Consider the following 13,616-nt stretch of genomic DNA (forward strand, 5'->3'; position numbering starts at 1 on the left):
TTGCATTACAGGATGCTGCTGATGCAGCCCTTATGCAGATTGTGCTCTGTCAGTACTGGTTCTCCCCATGGATATATGAAGAATAATAATTCTCTCTAACTGGTCTCTCTATTTTATCATGTGGGAACACCTGTTCTGTATTTTCCTCTTTTAATTAATGTGTGAGAATTAACAGATCTTTTACATGGTTACTTTTTAGCCTGTTATCACATTTCTTTACACTAATCTATATTTAGAAAAGTATATTTAAAAAAAAAATCTGCAGGCTTCTGGTTTAGTAAGATTTAAGAATCTGAATCCTTGGAGTTTATCTTAAATTTTCTACTCATCTTAAAAATACCACTGTGTTTCTGTCGCTACCTTTTCCCAACTTTTTTATTCTCTGTCACTGTCAGCTTATTTTCAAATGAAAGAGGGAAAAAAAAATTCTGAGGGCTGCTGCATTAACAGTATCGCATTATCAACTGATCAATGATAAATTTTATTAGTAGCTGTTACTTTATTTTCATAGTATTTGATGAACACTATTAATATTTAACACAACAATTATGTGAGTATTTAAATAGGGCAATTATTATATTATTATTATAGTATCATATTCTACATGATTTGATGAATGACTTTCTATTGCAGGTACAGAAGTTCTGATTAAACAATACCTTATCTGATTAAAATGTGTTTGGTCAGAAATTAAATGCTTTCTGTACTGTGATTTCAGACATCAGACAATGATGTCATAACTGAAAGCATTTTTATTTTCATCTTAATCTGAAAGAAATGCCATCTTACTTTGTGATCTTTTGAGAATGAGACGTAAAGTTGTGTTACTTTTTTAAACAGAATTATAATTGTTAAATTAACATTAGTGTCTGATAAAGTCTTAAATGGATAACCAACAGAATGGTTAAGGCACTGAAGTGAAAACTGTCATTTTGAACATTTTGTACATCTAACTGATGAAAACATACTCTATTATTCCAGGCAGGAGCAGTAAAGGACTATATCAGAATGATGCTTGAAAATGACAAACTGAAGTTTCTAGTTTTTGCTCACCACTTAAGCATGCTTCAAGCTTGTGCAGAGGCAGTGATAGAAAATAAGGTAATTATTTAACAAATGTGCACTCGTTTAATTTCAGACTTTGCAAATACATGACAGCTGTGCTTAAATTGAGTAGAACTATCTGTATGTGGAGGAATTTAAGGTCTTTAGGTAAATAAAGGTCAGTGCTGTACTGAAAAGATTGTGGAATTTTGAAGAACTGTTTTGTATATGGGGATATTTGGTATGATACTTCATCAGTGAATCAGTGTGGTAGGCAGTTGTTTCCCAAGGTTTTTTATCAATATACTTCTGTCTCCTTTTGGAGGTGGTTTGTTGGTGTTCATTGGGTTGGTGTTTTGCTCTTTTTTCCAAAATATTGTCATCTTACTTGAATGCTTAATTCACAGCAGATCGCTTCCATGTTATTGGTTGTGGACTCAACCATTGCTAGGGAAAAATGGCTAACATCATTATTTAATATTAAGCTATTTGTTTGCAAGTGCTTGCAATCTTAATAAATCTTATCTGGGAAATTGCAGATTCTTGTGCAGAATACTCAGTTTTAAGAGCCTATGTTCATTATTGTTGTCTTTTGTAAATAGGTAGTACTAAGTCTACAATCTTTTTGATAAATAGGCTTAATTGTAGATCAAAGAGTAAAATACTACTGAGGTACTATCATCCCCATGACTGGAATAGAGCAGATATTTTAGTACTGGGGAAAGAAGCTGATTGGATCCAAATGATGGATGAAATGGATTGTTTCATTTGTGTATTAAAATCTGTTATAGGTTCGCTACATACGGATAGATGGAAGTGTTCCTTCTGCAGAAAGAATACATCTTGTTAATCAGTTTCAGAAGGATCCTGATACCCGGGTTGCTATTTTGAGTATTCAGGCAGCTGGTCAGGTAGGATTTAAAAAAAAGAAAGAACGAAAAAAAAAAAGTAAGAAATCTAAAGAATAGAAATGGAAGTTATTAAAGTTGTTTACTGAAGGCAATTCATGTAATACATTTCTTGCAGAATCATGTATTCATTTTTTGCACTAGTCACGTTAACTGTTTTAAGCCTCTATTGAAATTACATGAGCAAAATCAACATAAGCAGTAGCTTGAATAATTAGTAAAAACAACCTGCACCTTCTGTCTGGAGGTACCAGATTAATGAAAAACAAAATTTAGTTCCATAATGAAGTGCTGTATGCAGTCTTTGCACAGTATTGCAGTGTTTTCTGAATCTGACTAATATCTACCTGGAATGAGTATAGAAGGCTGATTTTTGTGTCCATGTGGTCCCTCTCACATTTAAAAATGTTCTGTGCAGTGTGTGGACTTATGGGAAGAATCTTTTTTCTAAATTGATCTACTTTTATTTAGGGTTTAACTTTCACTGCTGCTACTCACGTTGTGTTTGCTGAACTATATTGGGATCCAGGCCATATTAAGCAAGCAGAAGACAGAGCACACCGCATTGGACAGTGCAGTTCTGTGAATATTCACTTCCTTATAGCAAAAGGAACGTTGGATCCTCTTATGTGGGCAATGCTGAATCGCAAGGTGCGTGTGGAATAGAATCAAATAATTGGGAACTCTCTATGTTTTAGATACGACTTAAGCACAACTAGCAAATAACATTCTAGTATAAGACAAATCTATGGATCTAAGATTGTCTGGTTAAGAGTTTAATCATTAAATTCCTGCTTTTTGTTCATTTTGCCTTTGGCTTCATTTACTAAGCAGAATGTCTAAAGACTATTGAGAAAGATATGTACACAATGTAAATAATCTCTTAACTTCAATAAATATTGGTATTTTACATATACCTTTTCATATATATAGTACTTGTGCAGAAATGGTTTCCATTAGGGCAGCTGGAAGAATAGTTTTCATCACTAACGTTATTTTGAATTACTGCAGATATTCTCATTTCTCTCTTGCAAACTTAGTTCAGCAGTTGTAACAAATTTAGTGTATTTAGACAGATAAACTTGTTCCTACCTGAAAATTCTTCAGAGCCTTTATGCAAGTCCTTTTGCAGGCCAAGGTTACAGGCAGCACCTTGAATGGCAAAAAAGAGAGAATGCAGGCTGAAGAAGGTGATAAGGAGAAATGGGATTTTTTGAGTTTTGCTGAAGCTTGGACCCCTAATGACAATATGGAAGATCTCCAAAATGAACTTCTGTTTACACATGTAAGACTCAAAACTTATGTTTTTAATTATTATTTCATTTTTTAAAAAAATCTAACCTTTTTTCACCTAGGTTTCGTGTACACTGCAGACTTCACTATTGGAGAAACACTATATGAGTAGGAAAAACATAAGTTCAAGTTCAGAAAGTTAGTCTGGACAAACTGATCTGTTGGGCATAAATTAATGTACAGGTTTTAAATAGTTGCTTTAATTGTTTTTTGGGTGATTGACTCACCCTCAGAATCTCATAAGAAAATGTAATTTCTGTTTAAAATATGGCTTTCTTAATAGCTGTTTAAATTCAGCACAGTTATTTTGAAAACATTGTTTAAGTCTTTCCTTGTAGTAGGCTTCATCAAAAAACATACATAACATACCTGTTCTGTGTATTTGCTTTAATTAGTGCTATTGCAGAATTTTGATAAGAATACTGAAAATAATTTTTAGGACACAACAACGTTGAATTGCTCTTTATGCTGTTTCTGCTTAAAGGAAAATATCTTTTGTTTTCATCTCTAAACTAGCTTCCCTAGCACTGCTAATGGGGAGAAAAATTTAACCAATCCTAATGCAGTGATTATAAAGATGGCTTTATGTATTTCTTTCCTCTTTCCTAGTTCGAGAAGGAAAGACAGCATGACATACGTTCCTTCTTTTCCCCAAAGTCTTCCTCTGGAAAGAAACGCAAAATATTTCCAGATAGTGAATCATTTAAGGTTGATGCAGAGTCTTTTGACGCCATGAAAAAAGAAGATTCAGAGAAGAGCAGTGAAGATCTGGATTTCAAAAAAATAAGTGACGTGGATACAACTTGTCATGAAAGTATCTGTGAACATGAAGCTAAAAGAGCGAGAAACATAAGTGGATCTACTCCAGTCAGCTCCAGTAAGAAAAAGACTTTGACTGGAAAAATGTCCACTTTCTTCACAGAGAAGAACAACAAAGTCCTTCCTTGCAGCTCAAATACTTCAAGCAAAGGCACATCTTTAAATAAAGTTTGGCACTGTAGTGTTTGCACTTACAGTAATAATGAATTGCTTCCTTACTGTGAAATGTGTAATTGCCCTCAGAGCAATAACGGTAAGTGCTGCAGAGAAAGCATGCGTTTTTCATTCCAGCTGTGATTAGTTTCAGAAAATAAATATTTTTAAACATGAGTGTGCACATATACAAGCAAAACATGAAGAATAATATCTTTCTATGAATAGATAGATAGATACCTTTTAGGTGATCTTTCTTAATTTAACTTTTCCTGAGGATCTTTTGTATGATTCTAGTTTGAAACAAATAGGGAATAGAGATGAATGTTAACAGGATATAAAAATGGTGAGTAAGAATATAAATTTAATTTTCTTTACAACAAATGTAGCTCTTGGTTTCTTTGTGAAGGCTTATGGTTATTCTGAATCCAATTAAATTGAAAAGCTTTTCTCTACATGTCAAGACTAAATGATGTCACATAGATGGTTTTATTAACCTCTCTGTTGTGTAGTTGTCATGGCAGACATTGCCTTAAAAATATAGCACTTCTCATTCATATGGGTCAGAATAAATATTTTCTAGGAAATTTATTCCAGCTGGTTGGAAACTTAGTAAATATTTTTATAAATCTCTCTCCATGTTAAGCTTTTACATTAGAAGGAAAATAATAAGATTCTTTTTTTTTCTTTTAAAATCTTTTTTTGATTAAGTAAGGACAACTTCTCAATTTCTTAAGTATGTATAAATGCTGGAAAACTATTTAATGTGTTTATGGTGTTTGGTAAATGTATGTAGTAAATAATAGCTGACCGTTTGACTGCATGTATTTTGACTTAAAGGTGGCTGCATAAAATTGCATAAGTAGAACACTATGGTCCATGTGTTTATTCTCCTAATATCAAAGTTAGCGCTGTTTTCATAGGTGGTTGAACCATGATATTATTCGAGGATAAAATGCAATGCCTCAGTATTTCAGTTACTTGTGTTTGTCCATCCATTTATTGATTAGCTCTCAGTTTATAAGGAGAGTATAAATGATCACATTTCTCTCTCTATAGGTGAGAGAAACTGTGAAGTTCCTACTAGCCAGACTGAAGAAGACGTGTCAAAAGACTCCAGAAGAGGTGAACAGAGAGCAGCATGGGATGCTGAAGATGGAAGAAAAGATTTGGAGGAATTGGTGACCGAGCAGTCTGAAATCAGTGAACAAGAAGCTGTCAAAATCAAAAGTACAGAAAATGAAAGAAGGTGTGGAGAAGGTAATAGGGGTCTCCTATGGGGAAAAAAAGGTGACCATATCCTGTCTGTGAAATTGTATTTACTGCCTCTGGCATGAAAGGAACTTTAAAATATGAAAGATAGACTAGCATGTGATTTTCTTGTTTTAACCTGGGATGTTTATTGAATTTTGATATCTAAAGCACTCTTCATACAAAGCCTGAGGAAATAGAGAGGTTTTGGTTGACAAAGCAATTATGTCAAACTAGTAGCTGTGAAAACTAAGCTACAACGTACAGTCTTATTAAAATTTATGATGGCATTGATTTGTGATCAGGATAGCCACGGGAAAAGGAAATAATGGGCAATTCAGGAGAAACAAGATTGTCTCCTAAAAATTTCAGGAGAACACATATCTTAATAGTTTGTTGCTTGCATTATGTGCATCTTACGAAGTTCTGGAATTAAATATAGAATCCTAGTGTGCAATATATTCTCTTGGAGTTTGTACAGTGATTCCTGAAAATTTGGAGGGGGTGGGAAGGGTGAAAAATAAAGATATAGAGTTTATACAAAAATATGTTTTAGGCACATGAAATCAGGAAATTTCACACATAACAGGTGTGGTTATTTTTAATATCTGAATAGATTAAATGAAGAAAACCTCTTAATTTTAACCTTGTTTCTCTGTATTGGATATTTAGATGAATCAGATGCATTTCTAGTATACGATGGGCTAATGTTCTGTGCAAGCAGGAATACTGATAGAATTCACCTCTATACAAAGGTAAAGCTGAAATATAGGCCTGCTTATTATCACTTCAAAAGTACAAAGTAGAGTGTTGTCCTACAAAATAGGCATGTATAGTTTCTTTTGTCATGCTTTATGTAAAATCCCTATTTTCATATTATTGAAATTAGGTAGTTTATCATTCTAGTTCTTGTTGGAGAAGTAGTAATTCCCCAGATATACAGCTTCTAACACTTCTCTTAGTTTACACAGAGGTGCTAGAATATTACATTTATGCTCAGATTGTCTGTTGAAAATGCTAACAATATTTGATTCCTTTTCTTTTATAGATCTTACCACTACCTTGAATCACTAGCACAACTAATTATTCTCCTGTCTGTAGCTAGTGTGCTATTCCAAAATATTTTTAGAGTTGCAGTAATCAATGAATCTTTCCAGGCTAAATAGGTAAATAAAATATTGCCACCACATTTTCAGAAAGGTGCACATTGGTGCTGTGTACAGATCAGAAAATGCTTGAATGAAACACATTATCATTAATCTGTAATGGTAATGGAAAGAGAGAAACAAGCAATTATTAATTTTTTAGGTCATTTTTACATGAGAAATCATTCCTAGAAAAATCTTAAGCTTGAGGGGATAAACTTGGTTGGAAGAGGAGGATAATCCACTTGAAACAGATCTTTTTTCTTTTTTCTAGATTGTAGTGCGTTCTGTCTGTAAACTAAACTGTTCCTTTGTGTAGGATGGTGAACCACTGAATCTGAATTTCATTCCATTGGACATACAGCTGGATAACTGGGAGGATTTACCAGAGAATTTCCAACATAAACAAAATCGGTCAATGGTAAGTATAAATTCAACTGGCACAGTAATACAGTATTTAATGTGGAGTATTTTGGCTTTTTTTTTTTTTTTAATAGATGCAGAACACTTCCAGGGCTTGGGACCTAGGCACAGTTTCATCAGTGCAAGCAGATACTGTAAATGTTGATGCAGACTGTTTTCTGGCAAATTATCATACCTGCTGTTAACGTTTTTATAGATGTAATCAACCAGGCATCATTTAATTTCTCATTTACAGGATTAGTAACTAGCATTCGTAAGTCAACAAAATAGCATTTTAAAGGTTGTAAATTGTGTGCTGCATGATGAATAAGAATGTGCTGGATGGAATCAGAGCTGCAGTTATATGAGCAGGCCTTGATTCTCATTTTGTCCTTTAGCCTTCCAACAACATTCAAAACAGTGTAGGGCACAACTCCACTGAGATACACAGTTTCAGTTACTTAAGCAGTAACAATCACATTTGTATTAGTGTTGTAAGACGTGAACATTGTCAAATCAAGTACTCACAGTAATGAAATCCAGAATTTAAATTGTATTTGCAATGTTATCTGTTGGAAACAGTCAAGAAATACATTTCACCTGTTTAAAGAGATGTATAATTTGGAAAATCAGATTTTATCATGCAGGAACAAGACTGGTTCTTTTTAGTAGATTCTCCAATAAGGCTGGAACTTAAATTTGTAGGTCACATTCCTTGCTGATTCAGTCAACAGTTATCTGAATCACCTGATGAGTGGCAGAGATGTTGCCAAAGAATTTCAGAGCTACGTAGTAGACTGAGAAGACACATTAAGAATGGCATGTTTCTGGGCAGGAGATGACACTGCTTATGGAACTTTATCTCTGTCCCTCCACTTTCTCTTGCAGATTAAAATATCTGTGTTAGTAAATGCTCCCATGTGTCTTTATATCCTGCAGTTTTGCTGACTTCTTTCTTGCTGTTCTGACTCAGAAAGTAAGACTGGTCCATGCTCTTCCATGTTTGTCATGAAAAAATACTTCAAGGAGAAAATCATTGCCACCTCATAGTCTTGGAAGCATGTTCCTGGATGAGGCTGTCCATACTGCACAATGTATTTATTGTTACCATAGTCCATGCTCAGAAACACTGTGATACTAGCTATTGTGGATTGTAGCAAGTCAGCAAGGAATGGAGTGGGGAAAAACAAATGGAGCAAAACTTTCATGTTGGCCACTGTTTTGTACTGTTGGTATTGTTGGACGTATTGCTACTCATTTGTTTTCTGTTGTAAAGATGAAGGTGGGATGAAACCATTTTTCTCTTACGCATATTCTAAAGAAGGCCACGTTATAAATTCTAAATTTTTACATATGAATGTTATTTTCTCTCATAAACTTTGCTTTTCTGAAAGCTTAGAGCAAAAGAGAGAGGGCTACTCTAAGTAGAAGACTTTTACCCATCTGTTTTTTCCATGAACGAAGTCTTGCTTACAAAAGAAAGGTTCATCTGAGACTTTATCAGGAAGCCATTCTCCTAGTCATTATACATTAGATTAATGAAGTCCATTTGTGGCTTTATTTTCTACCTTGTGCAGCAGCACACCTATATGTCATAGCAAAACTGTAATTGTAGAAATGCCAAAGCAGTCTTAAGTTCTTCAGAAGGAGAGGATGGGAGGCTGCAGCTTGCACAAGGGTTGACTTGAAGGGACCATCTCTGATCATACCAGCTTTTTTCCCATCTGGTTTTGAATATATTAATTCTTAGCATGCTTTCAATGTAATTATTTGTTTAATGTCATGCTGCTAACAATAGCATTCTCCCCCAGATTCTGCAGTTTGTGAAAGAATGGAGTCATCTAACAGCAATGAAACAGAAAATTGTCAGAAAAAGTGGTCAGCTGTTTTGTAGTCCTATTCATGCTGCAGAGGAGATGTCTAAAAAGCAGTCAGCAGCAAGCAGTACAAAAAGGTATGTGTTTTTGTTTTTCTTTCCCTTATTAATTTCTGCAGGAAGTTTTGATGTATTTAATGTAACTTTCAGTAGAATTAAGCCAAAGGCTACAAATGGGTAATTCAGTGACTGTCTCAGTGACAAACGTATGCAACTGAGCACATAAGTAAATGTGCTGGAATGGAAGTATCTGCTTCCCTGTCCATCACTGTCACATTCAGCAGCTATTCTGGCTTTCTGCTTTGTGTATTTAAGCAGCTGTAGCTCACCAGAGATTTTTGAGGAAAAATCATTACATTTAGGGTCTCAAAAGCAAAGCAAACTAAAAAAGATCTCACTGTATTTCCTACCTGGAAGCAGGAATAAATCATTAGTTGCCATCAGGGCTACAATCTCATATTCATAATTCATAGCTTACTTCAACACTTTTTCGTACTCATTTTTTTCTTTAAATAATTCTGTCCACTGTGGGTGACATTTGTCAAACTGTTGGGTTTTTTTAGGTATGTGACCAAGGAGGATGTAGCAGCAGCCTCACTTAGCAAAGTGAGCAGTAGTGGGGGCAGCGTGCGCCTCATCACTAAAGAAAGTAGAGCTTGTCTGAGGAATGAAAATGCTTCTATGGCACAACCAGGTCATTCCACAAAGTAAGTTAAGTTTAATGCAAAAAAAACCAAAGCGATGAAGCTGTTTCTCCATAGACTTTTTTTTTAAGATAGCAAAGTTATGTTTACCTTGTTGAGCCATAGTAACAGGTAAGTTATAGGAAAGAAACTTGCTGAAATAGCTAATGAGCTATTAACAGTTTAGATGGTATCTGTTGTGTGATGATATAGCTACTAGTTAATAGAGTGACATGATGAAACAAGAAAGGTTACACAACTTGGTTAAGGAAGCAACAACGTTAACTTGAGCTTACTTATGAAGTCAATTTCAAATAGGAAAGCAAATTTTCTTCCATTCTGATATAATTTAGAATAGGGTAGAAAATTTTGGTCAGAAAATGCCCTTTTTTATCAGACAAATAGTTCTTGGCTGGAAGCAAACCTTATTTAGAGTAGGAAATTGTTAAGAAGTTCTGAAAGTTGCAGAGAGAAGGCAGGATGTTTTCCTCTGATGTTTTGCTTCCATTACAAAAGGGATTGAAACATTTGTCTGAGAGTATATGTACATACCTGATACAAACTAGCACTTATAAACGCAGCATTATTTTAGTTTAGAAATTCAATGTGCATGTGTAAATGTAGTAAGATGTGCAAAGGAAAAATCTCTTTTGTATTGTCATATATTGTTTAAATTGAAACATAAACCAAGTAGATGATTGCACAATGCAGATACTAACCTGACTGAGATGATCTTTTGATTAAAATTGTATTCTAGAGCATGAAAGATATCTAATGGAAATATACAATGTGTAAAGCAAAAATTGTAGTGTTGAGTACCTGTTTTATTACTAGTTGTACTTTAATCTCTGTAAACAGGTTGTTTTTGGAGAGTGGAAAAAGTCCTTCTATTCTTCCCTCCAATTGGACTGATGTTCAAAATTCCTCCCTACCCAAAGGCTATTTGCAAGCCCTGGATGGTGAAGGAAACCCACTTTGTCTCCGCTGCCAGCAGCCAACAGCTCAGCTTGACCAAAGCTGCCAGACCCATGCCTGGGACACACGGTTCTGCTCTCTTGCCTGCCAGGAGGAATTCTCAGTTCGTTCTAGTCAGGGCTACCTCAGGACTAAGGTATTTGAAATTGAACATGGTGTTTGCCAGTTTTGTCATCAGAATGCTCAAGAGCTCTATCTTAACATCAGAGATGCACCTAAGACTCAGCGTAAGAAACTTCTGGAGAGCTCATGGATGTCTCATCTTCCAGTTGGGCAGGTAATAGCACTGTTTTTGAGTGCTTTCTGCTGATCTGTGTATTCCCGTAGTAGCTGTAGGAAGTAGTTTAGAGAAATAAAAAATGGTGTACTTGCAGGCATAAGATAGAAGACCGTGAAAAAGAAAATAAACAACAAAATCCTTGTCTTCATATGTCATCCAAGACATAAATATGTTTTTGATCTCTAAATGGAACAGGCATCAGAACTCTGATTCTTAGGGATGTAAATACTGCAGCTGATTTTAATTGAAATGTGGTTATGAAACAGAATTGAGGAATGAATAGTAGTAGTAAATAGTACCAGGTTATTGCTACTTCACAGGATGTTTGCTAGTAGCTTAACAAAAGCCAGCTGTCACAGCTTCCCTCACCATAACCTCAGAACATATTAAGAATTGCTCCCATGCTTCCCAGATTAATTGCTTTTTTGAGGACTCAAAGGCAATGGAACAGGAAGGGAAAATATCCATATACAAAGCAGTATTTTAGTTCTAAGATAAAAATACCATATTTCTGTCCTATTGTGAAGTTGAAATTCTACTTCAGAAGTTGCTGGTTCTATACTTTTATAATAAATTCTGAAGACACACTTGAACTTGCAAAAGAAAATATCACTGGCCAGTACTTTCTCCATTGGTTGTATGCATGAGATCACCTTTGTTTCTTGTGGCTTTTAAAAATAAGTCAACACAAATCTAAAAGATGAGACTGAGTCTTGCAGAATGGGTATCTTACAACCTTCTAAGTGAACTGCAGCACTTGATAAAATGACACTGAAGACAAATTTACTAATCAAGAAAATAACCTTTCCTTCTGCTTTACTTTGATCCACTGTTGCATGATGCAGACCAGGTAGAGCTATGCCAATTAAAATTATGGTCGTTTGCTTGTCCACTGGGAATAACAAACAAATGCTAACCCTTTCTCTGATTATAAACATATTAGTAGTACAAATAATATAAATAGCTACTTTGCTCAGTTTTATTGTTCTGTCTGTAGAATGAAGATGTAGCTCAGGAGGAATATCTAAGGTTTCCATTGTCTTGCCCTTTTATTGCAGTTGAATGAAATTATAACAAACCCAACAGAAGGTCAGTTCTGGCAGGTGGATCATATCAGGCCTGTTTACAGTGGAGGAGGACAGTGTTCCTTGGAAAACCTTCAGACTCTGTGTACAGTCTGCCACAGAGAGGTCAGTGTGGTACAGTCAGAAATATCACCCTCTGGCAGCTGAAAACAGCTTCTCTCCTCATTGGCACATCCTGGTACTGGGAATGTAACTTGTAGAAAAACACAGGTTTTCACTGACAGAAGAAACTAAAACTGATTTATAGGTAACTGAGATTGTGCTTATATATACAGTAAAAATCTGTTATTAGTCTGTATACCTTATAAGTAATAGACAATGCTCAAGGTACTATGCATGTGGAAAGAAGCAACTAGTAGAAAATAACAAAAAACCTTTAGTAAGAAATATCTGATGTTGCTCATTTAGTCTGTACTCAACTAATAAAAGCTTCTCTATGCTGCCTTGGCATGGCACTACTCTTTTCCTTGCAGGAAGGCACCAGTGAATACGAAAGGCAGCATTAAACAGTTTACTCACAAATGGAAAAATGTCACCTTAATAAACGCTTGCATTTTATTTGTCATCTGCTGCAAAATTAGACTGAAATCTAAAGCTATAGCCTAATGCTTTCCAGCTAGTTGTCATGTAAGTCTATTTTCTGACCAGGCCTACCTTTCTCTTTTCCAGAGAACTGCAAAACAGGCCAAGGAAAGAAGTCAGATGAAGAGACACTCTTTAGCTACAAAGTACGGTTGTGATATCACAAAGTTTTTTGTGAAGAAGTAAAATAATAAGTATAATCAGTTACATTATAACTCAGGAATTACTGTAGTCACATAGTTTTCCTCATGCACTTTGAAAAAATAGTCTTGTATGCTGGTAGAGAAAATGTGCGAGCAAAACATGAAATCATTCAAAATACTGATTTTTCAGAGGGCCTTGGATGAATGCATGCAAGGAACTTAATCATGGTTACGTTTTTATGGCCCTGCAGTTTAAAGCTGAATTTCTATGTATAACCTTAGTGCAGTTTTGAAGTACTACAATTTTCATATTAGTTCATTTACAACTGTAAGAATTGGAGGAAGTGCTGCTGAAATTCATGTTAGTCTTACAGTGTTCAGCTGTAGTGGGGTATTAAGGACCAGGGAGCTATCTTAGTTAAAATTATTCCCTTTGTTCACTCAATCAAAGGTACTGGAGAAAATACAGATTCTGCTCTCTATTATGACTGCAACAAGGCAGGTAATGTGTTTTGTCTAAAACTGTCTCATAACTACATATATAAATTAGTAGCAGGGCTATGAAAGGCCTGCTAGTTCATTTGACTTGGTGTAAAAGATCTCAGCACTTTGAGTTCATGTTTATTAAAATATCTGTTTAAAACAGCTAGCTCACGAGAAATAATATCCATTTTCCTTGTCTCATCCAAGGTAACTTCTGGGAAATGCTAGAACCATATTCTCTTTAACTAAATTGCAGAGCTAATGGTTATTTTGCACTGTTTAAGTGGCTTTCTTTACAGTTACTTCAAATAAATCAGCATCATCTTAATGCTTTAGTGCCTTTCCCCTGCTTCTTTTATGTTATCAGCACACTACAGATCATTTTTTCTAAAAATACTGTGTTCTCTACAATTCCAGGCATATTTAGTTAAAATACACTGAAATGCTTTCATCAGTTACCCTTATGAGAAAATTCTTAATGTTTTACACATAGC

At 35.0% G+C, this 13,616-nt stretch overlaps 1 protein-coding gene across 5 annotated transcripts in view; it reads left to right on the plus strand.

The window, feature by feature from the left end:
- Positions 1 to 13,465, plus strand: part of ZRANB3 (zinc finger RANBP2-type containing 3) — a 37,286-nt gene extending 23,821 nt beyond the window's left edge. For 2 of the 5 annotated variants that reach the window (XM_090143572.1, XM_031590743.2), the window contains 13 exons: positions 982 to 1,101; positions 1,836 to 1,955; positions 2,424 to 2,603; positions 3,085 to 3,237; positions 3,855 to 4,317; positions 5,277 to 5,477; positions 6,141 to 6,223; positions 6,933 to 7,034; positions 8,827 to 8,969; positions 9,455 to 9,598; positions 10,433 to 10,826; positions 11,888 to 12,019; positions 12,584 to 13,465. In XM_090143572.1, coding sequence (XP_089999698.1) covers positions 982 to 1,101; positions 1,836 to 1,955; positions 2,424 to 2,603; positions 3,085 to 3,237; positions 3,855 to 4,317; positions 5,277 to 5,477; positions 6,141 to 6,223; positions 6,933 to 7,034; positions 8,827 to 8,969; positions 9,455 to 9,598; positions 10,433 to 10,826; positions 11,888 to 12,019; positions 12,584 to 12,682 — 2,334 coding nt within the window. In that variant the 3' untranslated portion in view covers positions 12,683 to 13,465. Of the gene's footprint in view, positions 1 to 981; positions 1,102 to 1,835; positions 1,956 to 2,423; positions 2,604 to 3,084; positions 3,238 to 3,854; positions 4,318 to 5,276; positions 5,478 to 6,140; positions 6,224 to 6,932; positions 7,035 to 8,826; positions 8,970 to 9,454; positions 9,599 to 10,432; positions 10,827 to 11,887; positions 12,020 to 12,583 lie in introns of those variants that run through there. The other 3 variants (XM_031590745.2, XM_031590747.2, XM_031590748.2) reach the window with 3 other exon arrangements.
- Positions 13,466 to 13,616: the final 151 nt, after the last annotated feature.

The sequence above is a fragment of the Phasianus colchicus genome, chromosome 7 (assembly GCF_987193195.1).
Source record: "Phasianus colchicus chromosome 7, bPhaCol1.hap1.1, whole genome shotgun sequence".
NCBI lineage: Eukaryota > Metazoa > Chordata > Aves > Galliformes > Phasianidae > Phasianus > Phasianus colchicus.